This window comes from Polychytrium aggregatum (genome assembly GCF_025602895.1).
Source record: "Polychytrium aggregatum strain JEL109 chromosome Unknown BJ171scaffold_31, whole genome shotgun sequence".
In the NCBI taxonomy this organism is placed as follows: domain Eukaryota; kingdom Fungi; phylum Chytridiomycota; class Chytridiomycetes; order Polychytriales; genus Polychytrium; species Polychytrium aggregatum.
In genome coordinates, this window is record NW_026516233.1 from 397340 (window position 1) to 410067 (window position 12728).

Here is a 12728-nt window from a genome sequence, read left to right on the forward strand (position 1 = left end):
AGGAGTATCTGGACTCGCTGAGCCTTGGGCTTTCTCAGCGCGACGAGGATCTGTATCGATGGCATCCAAACTTCAAGCTCGATGATGTCCCGGAGATTCCAAGCGCTTCGTTTCCCGAGCTGACGGAACTCGAGAACAAGACGCGGATGGTGCTGCTCAAGGTAAGGTCCGCACTTCAGGGCGAATCTTGGATATCTGATGGACCAGACCGGTGCACTGGGTCAAGTATGAGTCGGGCAATGGGACTGGAGAGGTTACGCGGAAGGGTTCACGGTCACGGACTGACCGATGCACTCATTTTGGCAGGCACGAGGTCTGTATCGAAATCGAATGGTACTTTCGCCTTCACCATCGCCATCTCCGCGGATACCGCCGTCGCCTGCTGTCGCAGACGTGTCCGTGATGAATCTAGATAGAGACGGTTGCGCGGAGCCTAGCAGTACCGCTGCTACCACGCTTTCCAAAGCGACAAACGATATTGCACCCCGGCCCATCGATGCTTTGACGGCTCGACCTGAGAGCGGAGCAGTCGTTCCGCTGAGCGAAGCCACGAGGAGTCCCTCAAGCGAGTCCCCAAGCGAAATGACTGGGGGCAGGAAGCAGATCCAAGATCGGCACACAGCGATGCTGGAGAGGGTGAGTCTCACCACAGCCAGTCATTGCGGCGATGGTGGTCGGATCTGCAACAGAGGCAGCCCAGAGGGTCGGGCTGACACGACTGTGGTAGGTTGGATCGATTCCGCATTATTGATGCACTGTTCACGTTCAGATCCGCGAAAAGAGTCGCAAAAAGCAGGAAGAGGAGATCTTCAAGCCCGACCCCAAGGTTGCGCGAGAGACCAAGCTGGCTAGCCGACTGCCGGACATGGTGCGGACGCTCAAGAGGTATGCCGTGTGCGTCTGCTAGTCTGTTCGGTGATGGAGCGAGACCCAGCGATGACTGACTGTGATGGTGGTGTGATATAGCTACTTTTTGTCGAACAAGAAGCACACACTGCCATGGAAACAGGTATCCGTGCACCTGATGCAGGCATCCAGGAACTTGATGACGATCCGTAAGTGATGCCACACAGTAACTGCGGCAGATGATGCGGCGATTATGGTGCACCTACTGACGCGCAACTCGTTCTTCCCGACACGATCAGTCGACATCAGCGATGCGATTGTGTTGCTGAACAAAATCGCGCCAGACTATATTCAAAAGTTTGAGCTCGGCATGAGCAAGGAGACGATGATCAAGACAAACAAGGACATTGGGCTGGCTGACATTCTCGAGCGCATCAGCCAGTGGAAGAGGGAGCGGGGCATCGAGACACTGTGAGGCGCTGGGCGAGCGCACGTCGAGCATGGTGTGAGGCCCGCTTGGCTCCGCCGAACCAGACACTGTATCCGATGCTGCTATGTACGTCCCAGGAAGCACAGCTCATCCGAGGACAAGCGAGAAGCCGAAAAGAATGTGTGCGTTGCCGCTGTGGCCTCGCTGGCGCTGAATCTTGCGTTGGGCCTTGCGCCAAGTCCCAGTCCTGATGGATCCTCGTCTGTTTGGCGCATGCCTCGAGTGGCGGTGCAGTTGGCGTTTGTTTGTGTGTGCGCCATTGGACGGCCAATCCGTGGCCGGCCGCGGGTGGTAGCACACACACACACACACACAATAGATCCACAGAAACAGTGCGCGGCAGCACACACGTTGGCTGGAGCCACACAATCCGGCTGCAGCCAGCCAGCCGTCGCGGCCTTTGCTTCGCCTCGCCTTTTGTCTTTGGCTCGCATCGCAACTTTGCCCTCCCCTCGCTTGACTCATCTGCACTTCCCACTCCCCTCCCGCCATGGCTGACGAAGAGCTTCTCCCCACCAACACCACCGGCTACAAGGTCGGTGCCAAGAAGACCGCTGCCGAGCTCGCCCAGCTCGACGCCCAGGATGGTAGGTCGCTCTGGGTTGTCTGTCTGTTGTCCTCCAGTCTCTGGTCATTCCCCGCGGCGGTGTTGTCGTGCTGCAGCCAGCTCTGCTTGTCCGCTGCCATATCTTGGTACCCCTGTTCCCGGGGCGACTGCAAGATCTGTCGCAGAGTCTGCATCGTGTATCACTTTGTCCATCATGCATTCTATTGTTGCACCGCGACCACAACAATCGCTGCTGCCTGGGTGGCGTCGCAGCTGCCTCGGCTTGCACAATCAGTTGATTTGATGTCGTCTGCCTGGCAGCATCACATCGGCGAGCTTGATACCCAGCGCTGTGTGGTATCCTTGCCGGCTTTCTCCTCGGGAGTCGCGTGAACTCCCGTTGCCGAAGCGGATCCAGTTTCGCGCAAGCAGCAGCAGCAGCAGCAGCAGCCCAACAGACCGCTGACCCTCGTTTGCGTCCCACCTCTTGTCTGCCTCAGAGTCCCTCCGCAAGTGGAAAGAATCCCTGGGTCTGGGTGCCGCTGGTGCTGGTAGGTTTGACGAGCCGGCTTGCTCGTCTGGCCGGAAGACCCTGCCTGGGCATGATGGCTTTTGCTGGCGGTCCCATCGAGAGTGGCGCGCTGTCGACACAGTCTGACGATTATCCTCTGTATACAGCCTCCAACGACCCCAGAAACGTCGTCGTTCTCGCGCTTGCTATGGAGGTTGTCGGCAGAGAGGATGTTATCCTCGACCTGTCCACCCCTGGTGAGTTTATCGTGGCGATCGTTTTCGTCGTGGCCCGGGTCGAGTCGAGCTTGCATCGTTATCGAGTCGCCAATCGCTGACTCCCTCTTGTACGGATGGGGGGGGGCGCCAGATGCCCTTGGTCGCCTGAAGGACCAGTCCATTTGCATCAAGGAGGGCATTGAGTACAGACTCAAGGTCAAGTTCCGGTGCGTACCACCGAGGGTCATTGGCTTCTTTGAGCCAAGAGCGCATTGCTATTGATGCCGACGATGTGTGGTGGGGCCCATCGCCGTTGATGTGGGCTGCTGTTGCAACGGCATGTATCCATATATTGATCATGGCTGATTCTTGTGGCTGTTGATAGCATCAACCACGATGTCGTCAGTGGTCTGAAGTACATCCAGATCGTCAAGCGCGGCGGTATCCGCGGTAGGTATCCTTTGGCGCTGAGTGTGATGTCCTGCGGTTGGCTCGCGTGATCCTAATGCACAGCTTGGCTCAATGCAATGCGCCCATCCAGTTGATCGTATGGAAGAGATGCTTGGCTCGTATGGCCCCAACACTGGTAAGCTTTGCTCCTGCTGCCTGATATTTTCGCCAAGGCACATTGATTGAGCGCACCTCTCCCCGCTGGCGTATGGCATCCTGACCTTCCCCAATGGAATCCAACTTGCCACACATGATGCTCAGCTCCCTACGAGAAGAAGGTAAAACTGGAGCTGAGACTACCGGTTTGATGGACTCGGCGGCGCTTGTTCCATCCGTGCTCGCTGGACCGCGCGACAGATAACTGACCCACCACCCCCCCTCCACGGCTTAGTTCATGGTCGAGGAAGCTCCCTCTGGCATGCTCGCTCGCGGCCACTACAACGTCAAGGTGTGTATGCGCTCACTCCCGATGTCGGACACAACCTCATCGTGCTGGGCCAAGCCGACAGCTCCGTGTCGAATGTAGCTGTTTTGCTGGGCAAGCTCCCAGCCCCTGCATGCTGTGCTCTTCTGACAAAGATTTGCCATGTCGTCTCGCTGTCCAACAGAGTGGCTTTGTCGACGATGATGGCCACACCCATCTTGAGTGGAACTGGGTGAGTAGCGCGCCCTTCGCAGGCCTGTTGGTGCTTGCCGATTGCTGCGCGAATGATTCGTAGGCCCAGAGAGGCATGCAGTTGCCTTTCGAAATGCTGACTACTGGTCGAACCTACCTCTGCGTTTTCAGGCTTTTGATATCAAGAAGGACTGGGAATAAGCATCGGATTGTCGAGTCCCCCCCCCACACACACACCGCCAGAATGTACCCGCTCCTCTCTCCCTCCCTCCCTCCGCCTTGCACTATTCGAAAGCCTGCTCTTGGCAATAGCGACAATGGCGGCGATGCTGAGTTTGTCCGGTAAAGTCTTGCCCAAATCTCCCTGTTTTGAATGGGTTGGTTGGCAACGGCGCCAGTCTGGACTGAACCCAAGGCACCGCTGTCGGCGTCGTCCATCCCAAGCGGCATAGCTTGAGCTGTATGAATTTGTAACCCATAAAATATACACATACGAATCCAATCAAACGGATCCCCCGTCCGCTGGAGAGTTGAGGCATTGGAATGGGCTGAGGGTGTCGGCTGGGTCTCGGTCGGCCACGTCTTTGCGCCGACGACGAAATCCTCATCGCCTCCGCTCCTTGGACCAGATCGTGCTTCACAAAAGACTCTTGCAACCCGGCTCCGCTTCAACCAACGCTCAACATGGACGAGACACACCGGGCGCCCAAGAGCAGCTGCCACCCAGAGTCATCGTCGTCCCTGCCGCTTTCGTGGACAGCCGTTTTCTGCGCTTTGCTCTCGTCTTCGTGCTGTGTGATCCAGCTGGCCCTGAATGCCCTCTCGTTTTCGTGCGCTGGGTGAGTTTCGCCATCGCTCGGCTCGGGGAAGGAGCCCCTCTTACCTCCATAGCATGAATCGTTTCCTTGGCGAATGCGAGCGGGCTGGCGGTCTCGTTCGCTTGGCTAGCCCATCCCCCATGTCCAACATCGACTATTGAACCGCCTTCCCCCACGCCGAACAGCTTCTCTGTGTTGACGCCCTATCGAGCGCACTTTGCCTCCCTGGCTGTGGCCCTCCACACACTGCGGATGTGGAGCCCGGCCCGTCCGGGTGGACCGGTCGGCTTCAGATGGCGGTCTCTGGCGCCGCTGGTGCTGTCGGCCCTGCTGATGGCATCTCCTGAGGTTGTGGCCTTCTTCAACACCCACGACATCCAGCCGATTCGGGGCGGACTGCCCAGCCCGTGGTCGCTGTGGACACCGACGGCCCTGGGTTGGCGGCCGCTCTGGGCTCCAACTCCAACAGAGCCGCAAGCTCGTGTTCAAGTTCATTCTCCTTTTTCCATTGCCCCAGAACGTCCGGAAGGAGATGATGCAGAAGAGTCGAGAAACCCGGTCTCACCCAAGGGAAAGCGCCACGAAGAGCAACGGATCCAGCTTCCCGAGTCAAAGCGGCAGCAGATCTGCTGGATATACAAGTTTGCGGTGCAGGGCATCCAATGCGAAGGATGCGCCAACAGACTCAAAACAGGGCTCTATCAAAAGCTTCAGCGCCGGTCTCGCCAAGCGCTGGACCAAACACTATCGGCATCGGCATCGGCATCGGCATCGGCGCTCATGGAGTCCGTCAGGATCGATATTGATCAAGTCCGCGTGCTTTTCGCAGAATCAACGGTCACCGTCCAGACGAGGACAGGCTGGATCAAGACACCGCCATCGCAGCTGGAAGATTCGGAGTGGGAAGAGCGGCTGGACCAGTGGGTCGTTGACGCCGTCGTGGAGGCGACCGCCGAGATTGAGTTTCGATATGTGGTTGCGGCGATGGGCAAGCTGGGGTGTGCGTGATGCGATGGATCGGTGCTGGATCGGTGCTGGATCGGTGCTGGATCGGTGCTGGATCGGTGCTGGATCGGTGCTGGATCGGTGCTGGATCGGTGCTGGATCGGTGCTGGGTCGGTGCTGGATCGGTGCTGGGTCGGTGCTGGCTTCTCTCTCGCTGTCCTGCTTTTGGTTCTTGTGCACAGCGGAAACGGCAAATTGAATCGGGCCAACGGAGAATGGCTTCACGTGACACCATGCCTGCCACGACCAGGGTGCCCAGCTGCCGTGTGGCACCGCGCACGTTGGGTGACAGCCGCCGCCCTGGCGCGCCGGCGCGGGGCCCACGTTCCGCCGGCGACCAATCGGCGGCGCGTCAGAGTGACACAGAACCGGACACGTCACGCGCGCTCGTCCGTCTTCGTCCCTCCGCTTTCCCCTTTGCCTGGTCGTCTCCGACTCCCTCTTGCCACCTGCCCTTTGCCCGCTTCGGTCGCTTTTCCTGTCGCCTGGCTCGCCCTTTTTGGCACCTCGCCATCGATTCGGGGCGTATTCTACTCGGAAGATACCCCATCCAGCCCGCATCGCCCGCATCGCTCAACTCGTCCGTCGTCACCCACCAGGCCCTGCTCTCATGGAAGTTTCGGCTCTTGTCAGCCAGGCAGTGGCGCTCGCCCGCAAGACTCCCCACGGGCCGCTCTCCGCCGCTGTCCAAGAGTCGCTTAGCCTGCTCTCTGGCCTGGCCTTGATTGAGGAAAACACCAGCTCCTGCGGCTTCCTGGCCAATGCTTCCTTTGACCTTCTTCAGACGCTCGTCCGGCTCCCGCCGGAAGCTCCCGCACAGGCCAGTCTGGCCGGCCGCTTGCAGCAGCTTCACGGCCGCATGCTTCAGTTTGTCGCCGGTCTGCGGGCTCGCCCCAGGATCGCAGCTCTGTTTGGCGGCGAGCAAACCCGCAGCTCTATTCGGCAGTTTTGCATCCACCTAGGCTCGCTCTGGGAGGGCATCGCTCCCGTCCTCCCTGCCCAAGATGTCCACAGGATTGACTTGGCCAAGCTCGAACAGGTCCTGAGAGCCGATCAAGTCCTGGAAGCCAACCTGATCGCCAGCATCACCGAGCTCCTCCAGGCAAACGACTCGGCTGCCCTCGACAAGGCCGGGATCACGCTGAACATGCTCGAATGGCAGATCCGCCAAGCGACGCACTCGCTCCTTAACCTTGTTGACGACGACCATGTTCCCGCCGACCTGGTGGAGACCACAATCGCGCCGCTGCTTCAGATGCTCCAGCAACAGTTTCCCGCAGCCCGATCGATGAAGAAAGAAAACTGGCGGATTTCGCCTGGAGACATCACCGACATGTCGCAATACCCCATCGCCCGCGGCGGCTTTGGCGAGGTCTTCAAGGCATCCTACTTTGGCTCCGACGTTGCCGTCAAGCAGCTTCTGGCCAGCTACAGCGAGCGCGAAATTGTCGAGTTCCGCCGCGAGATCGACATCTGGCACAAGCTCAACCATCGCCACATCCTCCCGCTCAACGGGGCCTGCGATATCTCGGAGCGACCCTTCATGGTTTCGCCTTTCATGCCCAACGGCACCCTTCACAACCATGTGACCGAGCCCGGCCACAGCCGTCCCTTGGCCGAGAAGCTCAGATTGATGTACCAGGTGGCCTCGGGAATGACCTATCTCCATGGCAAAAACATTGTCCACGGCGATCTCAAGCCCGCCAATATCCTCCTCGACGTTGGATACCGCGTCGTCATCTCTGACTTTGGCTTGTCTCGCACCAAGTACACATCGTCCACCGCAAAGCGGGTCAAGTCGGATGCAGGCGCCGGGGGCACCTTTGAGTACATGGCACCCGAGATGCTGGATGAAGAGGACCCCTGCGGCGCCAACAAGAAAACCGATGTCTACGCCTTTGCGATCATGTTTTATGAGGTGCTCGGCGATGGACGAAGCATATGGGTTACCAACGACGGCCAGCCGATGCGGGAGAAAGCGATCGCCCTCCGGATCGCCCGGGGCAAGCGACCGCTGCGATTCGATGGCATCCCGGACGAGATTTGGTCGCTCATCGAGCACTGCTGGGACCACGATCCCGATCGCCGCCCCGGTTTCGCCGAGATTCTTGGGGTTCTGGAGGACTACAAGAACGATGCCCCGCCTGATAAGGGCCACATTCGCAACCACCCCTCTGTCGGCAGCTCCATTTGGAATACCCTGTCCCTGGACCGCCCCTCGGATGGCAGCGCATCCCTCGATCGGCCCTCTGGGGAGCCCGCGTCAAGAAATCCTCTCTCTGCACCGGCTTCCGCATCGGTCTCTGGATCTGCCTCTGTGCCTGCCTCTGCTTCTGCCTCTGCCTCTGCCTCTGCATCTGCATCTGCCCCGGCCCCTGTAGCAGCAGCTCTGAGCGACCGCAGGCGTCTCCTCACAAAGCCGTCGTTTCATTCAGACGACTCGTGGGCCAGGAGAACAACCGATCTGTTGCTGGATCTCCAGTCTGATCCCTCGGACTCGATCGCCCAGTCGCCCAGCCGCCCCCCGTCAACGCGGAGCGGGGTGTCGGGCCTGAGCAACACACTCCACCGCGATGGCTCTGCTTGGAGCGATGCCGACTCGATACACGGCAACGAGCAGCCGAGTCGACCCGCTTCAAGCCAGGGCACCGCGGGGCGGATGTACGAGAGGCTTGTCTCGTTCGATGACTCCGAAGCCGGCTTCCAGCTCGGCTGGCTCTACCTCACTGGCACGGGAGTTCAGCAGAGCGACCGGGATGCCTACATGTGCTGGAAGCAAGTCTTCACGCGATCGACCGATCCCATCCACAAACCCATCGCAACCTTTATGATCGGCTGGCTGTACTACCTCGGCCGCGGACTCCGCCAAGATAAGCAAAAGGGAATCGAGTTTATTCGGCAGAGCAAAACCGCAGAGTTTGATCTTGGAGAAGAAGAAGTCATGTCCCCCGAGACTCCAATCTCGTCCAAATCGGCCGCTGCACAGACGCTGCTTCAGCTGTGCCTGTTTGGCGCAGATCAAGACTGGCTCTGCAACCACTTGGCCGCCATATGCCTCGCCTCTGGATTTGGCACCGCCAAAGATCCGCACAGAGCCTTCCAGAAGCTGCAGGCGTTGGCCAGTCAGGATTATGATATCAGCCAGTATTGGCTCGGGGTCTGCTACGGCAAAGGGTGGGGCGTGTGTGCCGACCACGAAAAGTTCTTCCAGTGGTGCCGCAAGTCTGCCAACCACGGCAACGCCTACGCCCAAGACATTGTCGGCCGATGTTACGAGCAAGGCTGGGGCGTGAGCCGTGATCCCTCCCGAGCCGTCGAGTGGTATCAGGTCTCGGCCAAGCAAGGAAACCGCTACGGCCAGTACAGCCTCGGCCTGTGCTATCAAGCTGGGACGGGCATCGCCAAGGACGAGGTAGCAGCCGTGCGGTGGTGCTTCAAATCAGCCGAGCAAGGGTACGACCACGCCCAGTTCAGCCTGGCGATCTGCTATCGGAACGGCCACGGAGTGCCTCGAAGCTTTACCAAGGCTGCCGAGTGGTGCACCAAATCGGCAGAGCAGGGAAACTTGGACGCGCAATGTATCTTGGCCTCGTGCTTCGAGAAGGGCACCGGGGTTAGCCCGAGTTTTGAAACGGCTGCGTATTGGTACGGGAGGGCAGCGGCAAGAGGCCACCGCGCCGCGATCGAGAGACTGCAGAAGCTCCGGATGCGAGGCCTGGTGGTTTAAAATGGATGACTTGACTGTCCAACGTTGACACAGGGAGCCTGCTTTTGTTTCAATAAAAGAGCGAATTTATGCAATCGAGGGGACGTCAAAGCCGCTGCCGACAGTAACGAATATAGCGATGGGTGTGTGATGTACGATGCATGATGGATAGATGGATAGATGGGTAGATGGATAGATGGATAGGTGAACGGACTGCTTCCGTTTGACGAGCCACTCCATGCGCGCAGAATGGATTGAATAGCCTGCGTCGAGGTGCTTCATAGTGCTGAGAGACAACTTGGGAGATATTACAGGAATGCCATCCCTGGGTCAGCCTCCTCACGTGTGGATGCTACACTATATTCAGAAAAAAACGGGACAATATAGCCGTTTCCATGAACATGTAGTATGTGATGGCATGCGTCAAGCAAAGCCACAAGAAATAAAACAGATCACTTTGGCAGCCTCCGAGTGAAGACCGCCGGTCGCTCTCCGATCTCCACAATCGACCTGCACACTGTGATCATGTTGCGCGCCGCGTTGACGTCGCGATTCCACACTGTCAGACAGCTGGGATTCTTGCAGCTCCTGACAAAGTGGGAATTCGCAACACTGGGCGCATCGAGTCCTTCCAACCGAACTGGCTCCAGGCACTTGGAGCACACTTGCGAGGTGTTGAACTCGTTCGTCGAGGCCACCTTGACGCTTCCATGAGGGTGATTGGGCCGGCGTCGGTGGTGCTCGAACTGCTCAAAGTACCGAGCAAACCGCTGCCTCCGAGGGCTGGATGCATAGCCCTTGCCTTGTCGCCATGACGCATTGCCAAAGGCGATCACCACATCGGTCCGTATTGGGGCGTGCTTCAGGACGGCCTTGCACATCCTGTCGACGGCCACTTGGCGCCTCTTGTGGCCCGTGAATCGATGGTGACGGGCCTTCTTGCCAAGGTGGAAGTCGAGCTGCACTCGCAGCTCCGGTCGCAGGACATGGGTGAGATGGACCTTGAAGGCCTCCGAGGACGACACCTTGGGCGAGGGAGTGGTCGACATCCAGGTCTCGATATCGAGTCGCTTCTTCATGGTATTGTGCCACCTGTGGCCACACATGTGCTGGTAGTGGCCATTCGAGAACGAGACCACCTCGTCTTGGTGGCCCGGTGCTTGGATGACCGCCGTGAAGATGGAGCCGACTCCAGGATCGATGCCAATCCAAGTGGTGCGGTTGGGGTCTGGGTCTCCGATGTGGGCCTGGATGCGCTGCTCGGCAGTCGGAGGAGGCTCGGAGGTCTCGGTGCGATCGGTTCGAGGCAGAAACTTGACGAGACCGATGGTGCATCCAATGCCATCGGTGCTGATCTCGTAGTTGAACAGCTTGTGATTGATATCCCGGTCACGGAAGAGGGAACTACGCAGCTTGAAGCAACTGCGCCAGAGACGATCCTGGTTGTTGATGCCGTCATCACCTTCTTCCTTGAGCTTGTCCCGGGTGAGTCCAAGGCGTTTCTTTGGACCAAGGAGCTCCCAGAGAGTGGCCGTGTCGATCTTGACATACTTGGCCCTTGCAGTGCATAGAGGAACTATCGTGCACACGGCCGGAGGAGTGTCGACGGCGAGCTGCTTGAGTGCCCACTTGATCCTGGCGGCCAGCTTGTTGATCTTGGACTTGGTGGTGCCGAGCTCAGACTTGGCCTTGGTGAACCTCTTGTCGTCGGAGGGAATGCCTCTGGCAGTGAGCTCGTCCAGCTTGGCCTGGCGCTGCAGCTCGGTGACTCGGAGGGCGGGCATGTCACAGTCGATCCACTTGTGGACATTGTCGACCATCTTGTCCCGGGCGAGGATTCCCACATGGTGTGAGAGGCGATGGAGGGCCCGGAAGCGGTCCTGGTCGTTGCTGTACCGAAACTCGTCCAGGACGTGGCCAAAGTCTGGATAGAGGAACTCGAGATCGGCCTTGGGTGGAGTCTGCCCTGGTTTCTCGAAGAGCTCGAGACAGGCCTCGATGGCTTCGTGCTTATGCTTGTTGGCTGGGAAGACGGCAGCGCAGAAGCGGCGAAGGAGTCGCCAGTAGGCCAGGTTGAGGTGGGTGGTGCAGTTGGTGGCATAGGCATTGACAGCGAGAGTGAGAAGCTGACTGTGAGCACCATCAGGCAGACGAGGGGCCGGAGGCAGGTCTGCGTGCCGAGTGGACTGGTAGATGCCAAAGGAAGCGACCAGCTTCTGCTCGTATTTTTCATTGTCCCTGGCTGTCAAGAGAGCACCAGCCTGGACGATCGTGAAGCATTGGCGGATGAAAGCAGGGGTGGTCTTGGAGATGACGGGGATGGGAATATCCTGCTCGATGCACCGGAGGATATGTAGGTTGAGCAGCCTGGATGCCTCGAACTGGATCTGGGTCATGGCCTCGACGGTGGCCTGGATCTTGTCGCGGAGAGCGGGATTGAGACAACAGCCATACATCGTCTGCTTGAAGCAGCTGAACTGAGGGGCGGATGACCTTCCATCCACGAGTGGGACGACAGAGCTCTTGAGGGGCCGGTATTTGGGACATTTGCTGGTGTTGCTTCGCTCGTGATCGGTGCCATCGCACTGGCGACATCGCTTGCCGGTACTCGAGGAAGTAGATGGACCAGGCTCGGTGGGATCGACATCCATTGGATCTGCAGAAGCAGTGGTGGTGAGCGACGGAGCAACAGACGACCAAGCATGCGTGGGATCAGAATACGAACCAGAGACAGGCTCCGACTGTGACTTGGCTTTCTTGGGCCTGGGTGGCCGAGGCTGGCCATCACCGGTACCCTTACGCTTCGGAGGCATGGGGGCAGAGAATGCTGGATGCCTGCCAGTGGTACTGGTCAGAGCAGAGACTTTTTTTATCGTACAATGGCGCGATGATCAGATCAAGGCGAGATGAGGGAAGAAAGCAGCAGAGACGAAGGTGGGACATTTATACCCGAGAGCAGGAGCCCGTCTTTGCGGGCTGGTTGGGGAAGTGACCCTGTTCAAAAATCGCCGAGAGGTTCAAGCCAGGGATTTGAGCGTGAAAATGGCGGCTTGATTGGGGAGCTCAACCCCAAAATTGATGGGGACTAAACCCCAAAATGATGGGGACTCAACCCCAAAGAAGTTCTCGATGGGATTGAAGTCGGGTGAGGCAGGTGGGGTGAAGATCACTGACCATCCTCGGCGCTCGATGCAGTCCAGGACAGCCCTTGTCTTGTGCATGCTGACATTGTCCATCACAACCACAGAGTCGTCTGGGAAGGTCGCTCGCTCAAAGAACTCGACCATCGAGTGTGTCTTGAATGATGTGGGGATGTACATGCGATGCAGCACACCAGAGTGGTTGATGGCAAATGCAGCCGAGACAGACTTGTGTTTCATGTGATTGCGCTGGCGAAGCGGAGTACCCTTCGGTGAGTATCCGTAAAGAGGGAAAATGGATCTCCTGATCCCCGTCTCATCGACAAAAACGAGCCGTCGTGGGTCGATGGAGCGGACCTGGTCCCTGAACTGTGCCACTCG

The 12728-nt window shown here is 58.5% G+C and overlaps 3 protein-coding genes across 3 annotated transcripts; all 3 read left to right on the plus strand.

The window, feature by feature from the left end:
• Positions 1 to 1786: 1786 nt before the first annotated feature.
• BJ171DRAFT_514424 (immunoglobulin E-set) lies at positions 1787 to 4185 on the plus strand. Its single transcript, XM_053111829.1, has 10 exons — positions 1787 to 1923; positions 2384 to 2434; positions 2562 to 2651; positions 2764 to 2839; positions 2998 to 3062; positions 3154 to 3198; positions 3324 to 3340; positions 3454 to 3510; positions 3671 to 3718; positions 3850 to 4185. The coding sequence occupies exons 1-10, from the start codon at positions 1827 to 1829 to the stop codon at positions 3877 to 3879; spliced, it is 576 nt and encodes a 191-aa protein (XP_052964578.1). The 5' UTR covers positions 1787 to 1826; the 3' UTR covers positions 3880 to 4185.
• Positions 4186 to 4256: 71 nt separating this feature from the next.
• BJ171DRAFT_514427 (uncharacterized protein) lies at positions 4257 to 5533 on the plus strand. Its single transcript, XM_053111830.1, has 2 exons — positions 4257 to 4517; positions 4682 to 5533. The coding sequence occupies exons 1-2, from the start codon at positions 4363 to 4365 to the stop codon at positions 5502 to 5504; spliced, it is 978 nt and encodes a 325-aa protein (XP_052964579.1). The 5' UTR covers positions 4257 to 4362; the 3' UTR covers positions 5505 to 5533.
• Positions 5534 to 6853: 1320 nt separating this feature from the next.
• On the plus strand, positions 6854 to 9328 carry BJ171DRAFT_514430 (uncharacterized protein). Its single transcript, XM_053111831.1, has one exon. It carries the CDS (start codon positions 7045 to 7047, stop codon positions 9226 to 9228), a length of 2184 nt encoding a protein of 727 aa, XP_052964580.1. The 5' UTR covers positions 6854 to 7044; the 3' UTR covers positions 9229 to 9328.
• The last annotated feature ends 3400 nt before the right edge of the window (positions 9329 to 12728 follow it).